The following is a 13,385-nucleotide window of genomic DNA, read 5'->3' on the forward strand; positions in this document are numbered from 1 at the left end:
TCAGGTATACAAGGGAACATCTCCAGCGTGTTTCTTCCTTCATCTCTTCCATCATGGGTAAATCCTGTGAGCTGAGCGAAGGCATTATATGACTGCTGTCGTGCGTTTGCATAAGAGCTAGTGGTCTCTCCTCGTCTGAGATTGCTGTTTCTCTTCGTCTGAACAGCCGAACAGTTCGGTATGTTGTTCAGAAGTTCAAGGAGAGAGGAACTGTCTCTGCTGGAAAGAGATCTGGACGTCCTAGAAAAACCGACAGTCGTTTTGGCCGTCGCCTCAAGATTTTGTCAGTAAAAGACGGCTTCAAAACAGCCCCTCAAGTTGGGTCAAGAAATGGCTGTGGAGACTGGAATCGAAGTATCTAACAGGACTATCCAGAGGCGGCTTTGTGCAGCTGGTCTTTATGGCTTTGTTGCAAAGAAGAAGCCATTTATCTCGGAGCGCAACAGGAATAGCGTCTTGCCTTTGTGCGTGAGCATCAACGTTGGACGACTGAGAACTGGGCTGAAGAGCTGTGGACGGATGAGTGCATGTACAACATCAAGGCCTCAGAAGGGATTGTCTACATGAGAAGGAGAGTTGGAGAAGCCCTGAACCCCAATTGCCTTCGCGGGACAGTCAAACATGGTGGTGGTGGCATCATGGTGTGGGGTCAATGTCGGCCTCAGGTGTTGGTAGGATTTTAAAGGGTCCAAGGTACCTTAAAATCTGACCAATACCTAAGAATCCTACGACGAGAAATGGTGCCAAGCATGAAAGACTTGTTTGGCCACAACAAAGCCATTTTCCAGCAGGACAATGATCCAAAGCACACGGCGAAGATGACCAAAGCGTGGCTCAGCAAGCAGCCGTTTCGTGTCCTTGAGTGGCCTCTGCAGAGCCCTGACTTGAATCCCATTGAGAACTTATGGGAAATTCTCAATCAGCACCGGGACAAGTCAAAGAGAATCAAGAATGAAGATGAGCTGTGGGAAGAGTGTCAAGAAACATGGAAGAAGGTCTTCGTGGATATCTGCAGCAAGCTGGTCGAGTCAACGCCTCGCAGGGTTGCAGAGGTCATTAGACACAAGGGTGGAAGCACAAAATACTAGTAAGGCGACTTCGTGGTGTTTATCATGCAATGGCAAAATCGAGACTAATTGGTACAGAATTGCATGAGTCTAAATCAGTTAATTGTTGCAATTTAGATTATCGTTACAACCTAGTTGAAAGCCGATTAAGTTTACATTACAAATTATCAAAGCATATTCAATGCAAACAATATTCCAACCTTTGAAAACAAACTAACTTATCAATTTATGCTCATATCAACACTTATTTTTATTCTGTAGGCGAGAATAATATATATATATATATATATATATTCAATTATGGAAACGTAATTCGAGAATGATTCATAAGAGAATTCAGCTTGAAGTACAGGACGTTGATAGTTGGGATATTATACCCAATGTAATGTAAGACTTGTTGGTTTGGGGAAGACTCAGCTTAAAACACGTCACGTGCAAGTTTTTGGTAGAAATCGACACACTCCCTGTATGTGTCTAGCAAATTTTATTAAATATCCCGTTAATTTATAAAGCTTCGGGTTCGACGCTTAATTAATTAAATAGAACTCGATTCTATTTGGACGCGTCGCGTCGAGCCATTTACAAGTACGACGCAACTAGACGCGACGCGACGCTCAAGCGTTCGCATAGTGCAAATGAATGTAGAGTTAGCACGACTGAGCTTTACAACAATGTAGGTAGAAGGCACACTGGTTTTTTCATGCATCTGAACCTCCTAGCCCCTTCTACAGACATGCGGTTTTCTTTAGCTAGATGTCTCGAACTACCGTTTCTATACGTACACTCTAAAAAGAAGCTAGGGTTCCAGACTCGTCAGGATCCCAACTGAATTATAGTGCGGTGCTGCATGGTATTACTCTCACATCATGCCCGCCATGACTGCATGGTTGATGAGCCGTAGACATGTTACGTCACGCCTAATTGCTGATCGTAGCGAGTCTTCTAATTCGGGTCGCACAACAGAAATGGGCGTTGTCCTATACGGCTCTCCATCGAGCTTTTGGTATATAGAGTGTGTGTGTGTGTGTGTGTGTGTGTGTGTGTGTGTGTGTGTGTGTGTGTGTGTGTGTGTGTGTGTGTGTGTGTGTGTGTGTGTGTGTGTGTGTGTGTGTGTGTGTGTGTGTGTGTACACAAATCTCAAATTTCTCCTCCCCATGACCACGTTTCATGATAGGACCTACCTTAAGAATCGTTTCCGTGTCCGACTACAGATGAGTCTAGGAACGATTCGTGCAAGTGACCAAACGGCAAAGAAAATGCTTCGACGAATCGTGAAGTTCCGTCGCCTCATCCTTTTGTATTGTAGCTAGGAACTGTATGTATTTGACAACCGAGAAACACCTTCAGGAGTTGAATGCCACCTATAGTCAACTATTCACACGTCCCATACTTACAGTATGATCAATCCTTTACTACACTGTGATGCATCTAACACTGTTGATAGTCAATGTTTGCTGATATCAATTTCTATGCAGCCTTTAGACGTAATCTAAACTACTAGGAAGTTTGCATGTTTACTTCCACGACAGCTAGGGTTTCAACAAATACGTATTGTCTAGCTAGGACTGGACGTTTCAGTAGATGATCTGAAAACTTCGTTGGACGTATTACTCACGAACGCGAGGCGCCTACGGATACCGTACAACTAGTTAATTACAGTATAGAGGATGATAAGTAGTTTTAATTTTCGTTAAATAAATAAGGCTAGATCTACAAGATGGCTTTATGCAACAGGAAGTAACAATTAATTAATTAAGGCGTACTGCTAACATGTAATGCTCTGCACGGGATACATATAGTAACTATACAAAATCTCGTTGTCGGTAGTCTACTCTAAAAAAATTAATTAGGGAAATAACAAGTCAATACATTAGTAGACCATACCTACCAACAGGGATGTACGATGATTAGTAATTAATTAATTGTTTAATTAATTACCTCGAAGACTAAACTGGCACGCTACCGGCATATTTCTTAGTCAAATGCAAATACTAGATCTACATAAGGTTTCTCTGTCATTGTAGCTCTGCATATATACCGGCGTCAGTGAGTGTATCACGTACTTTAGAGAGACGTTGACAGCATGGCATATACAAGAGATCAACTGACTGAGACGGAGAAACGTGAGACAGATTTCTGGACGTGGGCCCGGAAAGTATGGCTGTATCCGCAGTCACAAGCAATGGACAAGTTCGAAGCCGTAATGAAAATCCCGGAGTTCGACCTCCGCAATTACCTTGTTGTCCGTGACGGACCTCAGCACTACGTTCATTATTGTTGTACGCCGAATGATTTGGTGTATGAAGGCGTTATTGCCCAGAGTCTAGTTTCGATTGCGGTACTTCATTGCGGCAAGAGTCAGAGACGAATTGCAGTAAAAGTGTGTATACGCATGCAGTAATACGTAAATACTTATGGGAGTTATTTGTGCAATATTTCTTGCGTTTCATTCTGTTCGGCGGCGTTTCATTCTATTCGGCGGCGTCTCATTCTATTCGGCGGCGTCTCATTCTATTCGGCGGCGGTTCATTCTATTCGGAGCCGTGTCATTCTATTCGAAGCCGTTTCAATCTATTCTATTCTATTTGGATGGACGTTTCGCTCCAGTGTAGACATTGTTGCTTGTGGAAGATGTTAATCAAGTTGAAGGTAGGTAATTCCAATTAGTCACTACATTACAATAGCATTCTTCTGTGCTTTTCCATGTTTCACACAATTGCAAATGGATAGAGTAGAGCTGCTATCTAGAAGACTTGAGAGTTTTATAGATGACTTGCGCAGACATCTGCAAGAGGAAGTAAATGAAGACATGTTAGATAACATTTCTGTTCAATGTGATCAACTCAGTAGGCATTTCAGCCGACTAGCAGGAATATCTGGTTGGGAAAGAATTGATGAAGCCATGGCTTTAGTGCAGCGAGTATCTGTGATCGTGCGTAGTTTACTGGAGCAGGGCAGAACTCAAGCTGCAACCGGATACCGATCTCAGCCAATTCAATCCGGACGACGTGGCAGACCTGCTTACCACATAACAGCAGGTCAATTACAATACTTTTTGATCATGTACTTTCGGCTACTACAATGTCCAGTATGTTATGTGTTTCGCTACGAACTATACGACGTAGAATAACTGATCTTGGCATAAGTTCTCGAATGAGATATGGTACAATATCTGACGGCGAACTGGACAATGCTATTCAACAAATCAAAAGCCAATTTCTCTACTGCGGTTACAGACTGATGATAGGGCACTTGATAAGTCAAGGAATCAGAGTACAGCAGCAAAGAGTAATTACGACAGGCTATGCTCAGGTGTGATCCAGAGGAAGTATCACAGAGGTGGCTTCAAACAGTGCATCCTAGATGTCGTTATTCAGTTTACGGTCCACAAGCATTGTGGCACATTGACGGGAATCACAAGTTAATACGGTACTTTTAGATATGTATGCATACCGTGTATTATACATACCAGTTGTACGGTATTCTAGTGTTTGTCTAACCCTAAGTCCAGAGTGAATTGGCTGAGATCGGTATCCGGTTGCAGCTTGAGTTCTGCCCTGCTCCAGTAAACTACGCACGATCACAGATACTCGCTGCACTAAAGCCATGGCTTCATCAATTCTTTCCCAACCAGATATTCCTGCTAGTCGGCTGAAATGCCTACTGAGTTGATCACATTGAACAGAAATGTTATCTAACATGTCTTCATTTACTTCCTCTGCAGATGTCTGCGCAAGTCATCTATAAAACTCTCAAGTCTTCTAGATAGCAGCTCTACTCTATCCATTTGCAATTGTGTGAAACATGGAAAAGCACAGACGAATGCTATTGTAATGTAGTGACTAATTGGAATTACCTACCTTCAACTTGATTAACATCTTTCACAAGCAACTGTGTACACTCGAGCGAAACGTCCATCCGAATAGACTAGAATAAAATGAAACGCCGCCAAATAGAATGAAACGCAAGAAATATGGCACAAATAGCTCGCCATAAATACTTATCCTACATATATAATCGGTATATACAATGGTGACTTTTTGCTGAATAGCGATTCCCGATGGCAATAAGTGAAATCAGTCAGCAGCAGATGTGTGAAGACTTACAAGCAACCAAACGACGCATCCATTACGTCAATCTTCTACAGTTTTATGGAATTCTGTTTACCAAGGTTTGATACAAGATGCTGAAGCAGACATCTTAAGAGCTACATACATAACTCGTAGGCAGAAGAACAAATATATCCAGATTGCTCGTATATCTATAGGTAAAGAGTCTGTAACTAGACAATAAAACAGACTAGTAAATAGATCGAATTACTTTGTTTCATGTTTCGATTATGCCAGTCAGCCAGCCATCTAGCTAAATAAAAAGATACACGCATTTATTTTCTATCATGACTTACGTACGTTATATCTAGTCACGGAGTTAGCTCTATGCCAGATACCCTAAAATGCAGATCTATGTATACCGGTTATAGATATTTTTTATTTCAATATTTTATTATTTCAAAGCGCGTCCTTACGCCAGTCTCTCTAAAATCGGTCTAGAATTAAACAACCACGAAGCTACTGCAAGTTGTCCATGCATGCAAACTAGTAATTGTTTTACCAAAAGTTTGTCCATTGTGAAATGATGCCTTGCGTGCTATATATATATATGTCGACGGGAGCAGCGTTGTAACACTACATCTAATACATAACGTGTGTGTGTGTGTGTGTGTGTGTGTGTGTGTGTGTGTGTGTGTGTGTGTGTGTGTGTGTGTGTGTGTGTGTGTGTGTGGGTGTGTGTGTGTGTGGGTGTGTGTGTGTGTGTGTGTGGGTGTGTGTGTGTGTTGACGGGAGCAGCGTTGTAACACTACATCTAACAGTAGACCTGGTGACATTTTTCACCCGGATTTCGGCGTGGCTTGCCAACTTCCTTTGATGTTTCAGTGAGAAATTCTCTCCAGCCTTTATATAAAATACAGGCAGCGAATCGTGCTGGAGCAGCAGTAGAAGCTGGAGTTTTGGAGAAGGACCGCCGTCATGAAGACATGATGAAGGCTACTGGAAGTTTATTTGAACCACTCGTTGTTGAGACTCTTGGTTTATTGCATCCTCACAGCATGCGCATGTTGAAGATAATTGCAAGGAAGACGGCATTTCATTGTTGTCAAACTGTTAGTTCTGTCAAGCTTTGGCTTTTTAATGCTAGACTAATTTTAGAACATTTAGCACTAAATGGTAGAGACACAGTTGTTGGAGATAGCTAACTGTTTATGCGTAGGCATGCAGTAGGCATGCCATCGAAAATACAATATATTGTATTATATATATCCTATACTATAATACGTCAACCCACGCTTCACGGTGACGGCAAAATACGCTGATTCATTACAAAAAGTTCAGGTCCGTAGACTGAGGAGTTCGGTGGGTTCGCCGCTCAGTGCGTCAAATTCCGCCTCTTTCCCAAAAATTCTTGTGCTTGATATAATTTAAAAATGTCTAGATATTGTAACATGTTACATAACCACGCGCACCATATTTAGTGCGAAAAAATTTCTAGCGAGCACATGCATCGCCAGCATACAGAAATTAGAATATTCTAATACAGAAAAAGTATTTGTCGCTTCCCAACATTTTCATAACATTTTGTAAATGTGGCGGTATAGCTATGTACTGTATAGGTACATGTATAGAGCGCTGACACGGCTGTAGATACACGATGTACCCTTGGTATATCACAATTTTTTATGCATGGTCAAAATGGAAGCCAACGAATTCTTTGGAGCTAATTCATGTTCATTAGCAGTGACTACATGAAAAACGTCGAGTAACAGTGGGCATGCATGCATGTACGTATACATTTGCATGCCAGGTAAAGTACTATACTATCATATTGATAACTATGCAATAAATTTACTTGGACAACTACCAGTGCATGTATACTCTAGAACTAAAAAGTAAATTAAGTTTAAGTTAACAATGGCCATACATTGCAAATGGACCAACAACGTTGTCTAGAATAAAGTACAAACGAGTTTTTAATAGTAATTTAATTAAATTTTACACAATTCGTGCAAATGGTAAATAATTACGGTATTTTTACACACGCAGTTGTCTTTCACATAACTGTCACCGTCAGCACTAGACGACGTCATAATAAGGTTGTAATTCATGGCAGAAATGACTTCCGCTACTAAAGATATTTGATTTAAATATGTATAATTTTCAATCTTTCTATTGTAACGAGTTTTGTGTCGTAGGATGAAGTATGGATTTGCATGGAGGAAATGGGATATTCAGTGGATAAAGCTTGCTACGTGTTTTACAAGATGCTGAACAAAAAGATAATTGCACGCGTGGTTGGCATCATTACACACGCCGTGAGTAAATACATGCAACTTTGATGAGCTAGACTAGCATATATATATATATATATATATATATATATATATATATATATATATATATATATATATATATATGTATGTATGTATGTATGTATGTATGTATGTATGTATGTATGTATGTATGTATGTATGTATGTATGTATGTATGTATGTATGTATGTATGTATGTATGTATGTATGTATGTATGTATGTATGTATGTATGTATGTATGTATGTATGTATGTATGTATGTATGTATGTATGTATGTATGTATGTATGTATGTATACAGTGTAACTGTGATTTAGATGCTTGATGCAATTTATTACTTGAGCACAAAAATAGGGACAGTCCACGGAAGTCAAGTGTTTCAGTCCACCTAATAAATTTAATACTCTAAACGTTTCTATTCTGTCTTTCTAGACATCAAAACATCAAACATTCTGTTTAACGAGTATGGAGAGGTCAAGTTATCTGACTATGACGGTTTTACTAGGCGCTTACGTTCTATCCAAGCACAATCTCGAGATCTTGGATGTCCCTACTATAAGGCTGTAAGGCATTGATATTGGCATCAATTTCGTTTATATGTTTTACTAAATTAGATATCACATATTTCTTGTAGCCTGAACAGATAAAAGCGAATCCGGCAACGCTGAAAGACGATATTCGATCGGATGTGTGGAGTATAGGAGTATGCATGGTAGGTCCATGTTCGCCCACCACACGTTGTATGAAGCATCGTGCTATTGCATTGTTTATATATGCAGCTTGAGATGTTACTTGGTAGCAATCCGTACTCTGAATGCAAAAACATTTTTGATTTCATTGTTCGAGTTGTCCATGGTCCTGTACCCTTGTCTGTAGTAACAAGAAAAGACATACTAGTGCCGGAACTAGTAGAGTACATTAGCCACTTGTGAGTACTTAAATATGTCTCTGTCACTACTATATAGTCTTTGGATGATTATCTATTTACTTATAGCTTGATAAAAGAGATAGAACAAAGACCATATCCTGCAGAACTAATGGTAACACACACACACACACACACACACACACACACACACACACACACACACACACACACACACACACACACACACACACACACACACACACACACACACACACACACACACACACACACACACAGTAAGTTGTTTTCTCTATAACTGCTTGGTATTCTATTATGCAGGAACACCGTTTCTACCACATATGTCCACTAACCAGTCACACTATTCTTTATTGGTGTAGAGAAGTAATCATAGCCGATAATGCCAGAGTAATACATCCATAACAAGTAGATACTATCAACAGCATATGACTAGAATTACCGTATAGCACAAAACAATAGCATTGCAAACTTGGTGCCTATACGTCTTTGTCGTTAGAGATGTCAGCAAACTATGAACACTTCTATTAGATTTGTGTTACTTTGTGTGTACAACTTGGATGCAATATAAAATCAAGATGTGTCTACTGTGTGTCATAGTTTTAATATATATAGAAATCCATGCAATGTAGACGCATGTGTGATTTCATCACAGATTATGTAATACAAATATTACAAGCGTACATGCAATGTTCCAAATCTTACTTAATTAACTGACTTTATAGTGGATTTTAATTAACGGAAATATATGGCCGCGTATCCATAAACCGGTCTAGCAGCTGGTCTAAGCTAAACTGAAAGTATGATCTAAACTGACTACGTGGCACGTTCACTTAATTAATTAATTAAACACTCAGTGACTGGGACTATCCAGTTCGAGCTAGAGTAGGTAGACTGGACTGTGGAGGCTAGAGTGGCGATGGCTTCTAGAATAGTTACGTACAAAGGCGTTATATGTTATCTTTGGTCTATACTGGACGGTCGCATGCAGTTCTCTGAGGCTTTGCGTGTTCGCGCAAGGTGGCTCGGAGAACAGTCATTGCAGCAACGTAACGTAGACACATAAAAGAGAGCTGGTGTGCGTGCGTGCGTGCGTGCGTGCGTGCGTGCGTGCGTGCGTGCGTGCGTGCGTGCGTGTGTGTGTGTGTGTGTGTGTGTGTGTGTGTGTGTGTGTGTGTGTGTGTGTGTGTGTGTGTGTGTGTGTATGGTGCGATAGCTCAGTTGGTTAGAGAGTCATTTTATGGAGTGATTACATCCGAAACCTTGAAGGGTTGCAGGTTCAAGTCACAGTAAATGGCGAGCTATGGCATAATTTCCTTGGTCAAGAAACTTACACACGATTACCTTTCTCGGCTCAAGAGTATAGATGAGTACCTGGTCTTCGAATAGGGTGGCAAAGACCCCCGACTGCGACAAAGTCCATCAGCCACTGAGGTCCAGGTGCCACAGTTGGCATCGCAGTCGTTGCTTCTGCGAGCACCTGGCCATGCCCCAGGAGATTGCTTACACGGCCCATAGCTCCTGCTTAGTGCACAAGAACCCAGCCATCTGGCTGGGGCATTACCGTTTAACGGCAGCTTCATATGCATTTGCCATTTTGCCGTGTGTGTGTGTGTGTGTGTGTGTGTGTGTGTGTGTGTGTGTGTGTGTGTGTGTGTGTGTGTGTGCGCGCGCGCGCGCGCGCTGCGTTTATTCAAGCGCCACCAAATTTGATCCCGCACTCACAATCGATTGAACTTGGCAGTGAATGTGCTGTCGTGTTCCAGAGGTCCTGTTCATCTTTTTTCTGGTAATTTCTGCATAACAGGAATCTTTCTGGTAACTAGGAATACGTGCTAAATCCGGTCAGACTGCGCTAAAAGCAGCTCTAGTCAACCTATAAACGAACACGAAGTTGCTTCCACCTGTCCAGCAATTACAACACAGTCACTGCACGTGACCACGTGACACTAGCTTTCTGCATAGTAGGAATATCGCTAGAACTTTTCTTCTAGTGCACCGACCGTTTCTATTCGCTGCTTCCCACTTTTACACAATAAGTCAAACGTTCCTGCACTCGTTCAGTGTTTGTCCAGGCTACCGTTGACGAGAATCAGCAGTGCAAAGTACACGTGGTCAACCACGACAGACGCCATTTTCTGCATACTAGTAATGTCTCGCCAAATCGCTACAATGTAACTTGACAAATCAAGATTTACATCGAATGCTTACAGCAATGCATAGAATCATATTACAAAGTTTCTGATTATTCTGACGTCATCTTCTCCAAATTTCAAAATTCGACCAAACGATTGATTTCTGACGTTTCGATGACATGCAGTCACTTCTGCTGATAAAAATTGACAAATCAAAATTTACATCAAATGCTTTTCACAATGCATACAACCGTATCACAAAGTTTCTGAATAATGTGACGTCATTTTCTTAGAATTTCAAAATTCGACCAAATTATTGTGTGTGTGTGTGTGTGTGTGTGTGTGTGTGTGTGTGTGTGTGTGTGTGTGTGTGTGTGTGTGTGTGTGTGTGTGTGTGTGTGTGTGTGTGTGTGTGTGTGTGTGTGTGTGTGTGTGTGTGTGTGTGGTAGAAGAATGGTTGTTGGTGTTAGAAGCCAGGGCAGGTCTTTTCCAGCAATTAAAAATTATTCAATATTATTTAGTTTATAGATAGATTAGTCAGCTATATTAGAAATATAAATTGTAGTTTGTAGTTTGTTTGCTACTCTCAGAGAACATTGCTTGCTAGACTAATCGTTGGGTGGAACTCTCATCAATGCAAACAAACACAAACATTCAAGGTTACAACCTCTAAAATGACTCGTATACCGTGTCTCTACGACGTTTCTGGCAACTATTGATAATATCTCAAGGACGCAGTTAGAGTGAACACTTTTGGTAGTTGGGGAAATTCCCTCTTGAAGAGCTGTTTGTTTGTTTTTAGTCACCGCAAAAGATGCAGAGAATTCCAGGTGTGCTCATTATGTACTTGACCTCTATCTTACTGCGTATTTAGTAGGTTGTTGTTACGGTAACTGAGTTGGGCTCTGTTTCTAGGAAAGAATTGCTGTGAGTCCCTTGACGTAATTGCAACAACCTCGACATTGTCAAAGAATTTTGTCAAAAGCAGAATTTGATCTTCTTATTAGGCACTCGAGATCTCAAAGCAGACCATCGGCGAATGAAAAGAAAATCGCCATTGCAATGGAAGGTGTACAAGTCTTTGTGCAAAAATCAGTTTGCACTCCGACATGACTTCGATCCCAGATCGAAAAACGCTAGTGGCATCGAAGAGAGACTTATCGTCTCATCTTCAAATAAAATTGTCGTCCACGCAGAACAAGTGGAAGGATTGATCACTACCTTCTCTAACCGCAGCAAAGGTGCTAATGCAAAGACACTATATGGACTACTTTCAAAGCACTTCGCCGGAGTGGACGAACGTCTCATTCAAACACACATTAGTGCGACACGAGAAGCCCAGTCTTTGCATCCTAAGGTTTTGAATATGGCGCCGTTGCAGCCTATAATCGCTTCTAAAGTACAGGAGCGAAATCAGTTAGATCTGGTAGACTTGTCAGACATTCCAGTTTAAGTCGAGCCAGACGGTCTGACGTACAGGTATGTTCTTAGCATTCTGGACGTGTTCGGCAGGTAATTACCATATATTGGAAATATCCGAGACTTGAAATAAATTTCGTTTGTTTACTTAGGCATTTGTTTCTCCGGCCATTGCCGGGAAAGTCTCCTTACCTGGTGGCTCGAGAACTGCTCGATATATACTACACTGCCGGTCCACCGCGAATAATTCGATCAGATCAAGGCACCGAGTTTCGAGGAGTGGTCGAAATGTTGTCCTCTGCCATGAATATTACTGTAATTCGTAGCAGGCCTTACCACCCACAATCTCAGGAAAAGGTCGAGTCTACATACGGTATACGTCACAAGCACTATAGTAGTGATATATTGCAGATTGAAAAAGTCAATCGGTCTCTGAAGAATAAAATCAGGTATGTCATGACAGTGAACGGCACGGAGGGCGTCGATTGGGTCGAGGAACTCCCCATTTATGAGCATCTTTACGACGTGTCGCCACATCGGGCTTTGGGTAAAGCGTATCAATTAGAGAGCGATACAATATTATGTCTGTAATTTGTATTAGATACTAGGATCTAAATTATGTCCTTTCGAAGTCTTTTACGGCAGACCAAACAACGCTGTCCTTTTTGGCCATGTCACGGCGACGACCGATAATACAAATGATTGCAAGTATGACGATGGGTCTAGTGGTGACCTTGTTGGCTCGGACAAGTACACCGAAACGGACGCTGCTTCCTCATTCACCGATCTCCGAGCAGTGCAAGACTCTACGACTAATTCCGAGGTTGCAGACAGTGCACGCGATCGGGTAGTGTCCGGAGCCATCGCGTCGCTACCTGGCTCGAAACTTGTCGCTCGATACGAGAGACTGCCCTGAAGTCCACCGACAAAGCCGCCTCTAAGATGATTGCTCGTCGTCTTGGAATGAGGGTACCTATAGAGTATAAAGTGAGAGACGATGTCTTAGTGCGCTTTCCTGCAATGAGACCGGGTCGACGGAGAAAGAAGCAGTGTCGTCGTTTCATTACGTCTGTACCTGGCAAAGTAGTAGAGGCGCAACCGGATCGGTACCGATATCGAGTAGAGTTTCGTCATCAAGGGAGCTCGACCACAAAATGGTTTTCGGTAACAGACGTCACATCTCCGTCGTTGTCTCTAGAAAAATCTAGAAATACAGGTCAGTACATTGTACTATGCAAGATGTGGCACTAATAATTATTACGACGTCACACGTGGAAGCTATTGACGTTTTTTCGTTAGATGTAGATAGATCAGCCGACTTATCTTTGCTACCACCTCGTTTTGATAACTTGCACCGTGAAGATTCGGGACGATTTGTGCAAAAATTAAAGATGACCGCGAAACTGAAAGGAACGTCACTTTGTCAGGCCGAGAGCAAAGACCAGCAGAAAATTTTCAGAAAACAGCCAACGAAAGCAAGAGCGACTATAGTGAGA

General features: G+C 41.6%; 2 protein-coding genes across 2 annotated transcripts; both read left to right on the forward strand.

The window, feature by feature from the left end:
• The first annotated feature begins 3,129 nt into the window (after positions 1–3,129).
• Positions 3,130–5,374, forward strand: LOC134190433 (uncharacterized). Its single transcript, XM_062658886.1, has 2 exons — positions 3,130–3,447; positions 5,119–5,374. Exons 1-2 carry the CDS (start codon positions 3,151–3,153, stop codon positions 5,242–5,244), a joined length of 423 nt encoding a protein of 140 aa, XP_062514870.1. The 5' UTR covers positions 3,130–3,150; the 3' UTR covers positions 5,245–5,374.
• Positions 5,375–7,330: 1,956 nt separating this feature from the next.
• Positions 7,331–8,886, forward strand: LOC134190218 (dual specificity mitogen-activated protein kinase kinase 7-like). Its single transcript, XM_062658656.1, has 7 exons — positions 7,331–7,434; positions 7,749–7,800; positions 7,864–7,994; positions 8,066–8,143; positions 8,211–8,359; positions 8,426–8,471; positions 8,639–8,886. Exons 1-7 carry the CDS (start codon positions 7,333–7,335, stop codon positions 8,738–8,740), a joined length of 660 nt encoding a protein of 219 aa, XP_062514640.1. The 5' UTR covers positions 7,331–7,332; the 3' UTR covers positions 8,741–8,886.
• Positions 8,887–13,385: the final 4,499 nt, after the last annotated feature.

Source organism: Corticium candelabrum, chromosome 14, assembly GCF_963422355.1.
Source record: "Corticium candelabrum chromosome 14, ooCorCand1.1, whole genome shotgun sequence".
In the NCBI taxonomy this organism is placed as follows: Eukaryota; Metazoa; Porifera; class Homoscleromorpha; order Homosclerophorida; family Plakinidae; genus Corticium; species Corticium candelabrum.

What these genes read in the sequence shown, in the direction of transcription:
- LOC134190433 (XM_062658886.1), top strand. Translation starts at nt 3,151, where the DNA reads ATGGCATATACAAGAGATCAACTGACTGAGACGGAGAAACGTGAGACA. An exon ending in AGAGACGAATTGCAGTAAAA is followed by an intron (nt 3,448 to 5,118) that starts GTGTGTATACGC and finishes TTTGCTGAATAG; the next exon opens with CGATTCCCGATGGCAATAAG.
- LOC134190218 (XM_062658656.1), top strand. Translation starts at nt 7,333, where the DNA reads ATGGAGGAAATGGGATATTCAGTGGATAAAGCTTGCTACGTGTTTTAC. An exon ending in GGAGTATAGGAGTATGCATG is followed by an intron (nt 8,144 to 8,210) that starts GTAGGTCCATGT and finishes TTATATATGCAG; the next exon opens with CTTGAGATGTTACTTGGTAG. An exon ending in CATATCCTGCAGAACTAATG is followed by an intron (nt 8,472 to 8,638) that starts GTAACACACACA and finishes TCTATTATGCAG; the next exon opens with GAACACCGTTTCTACCACAT.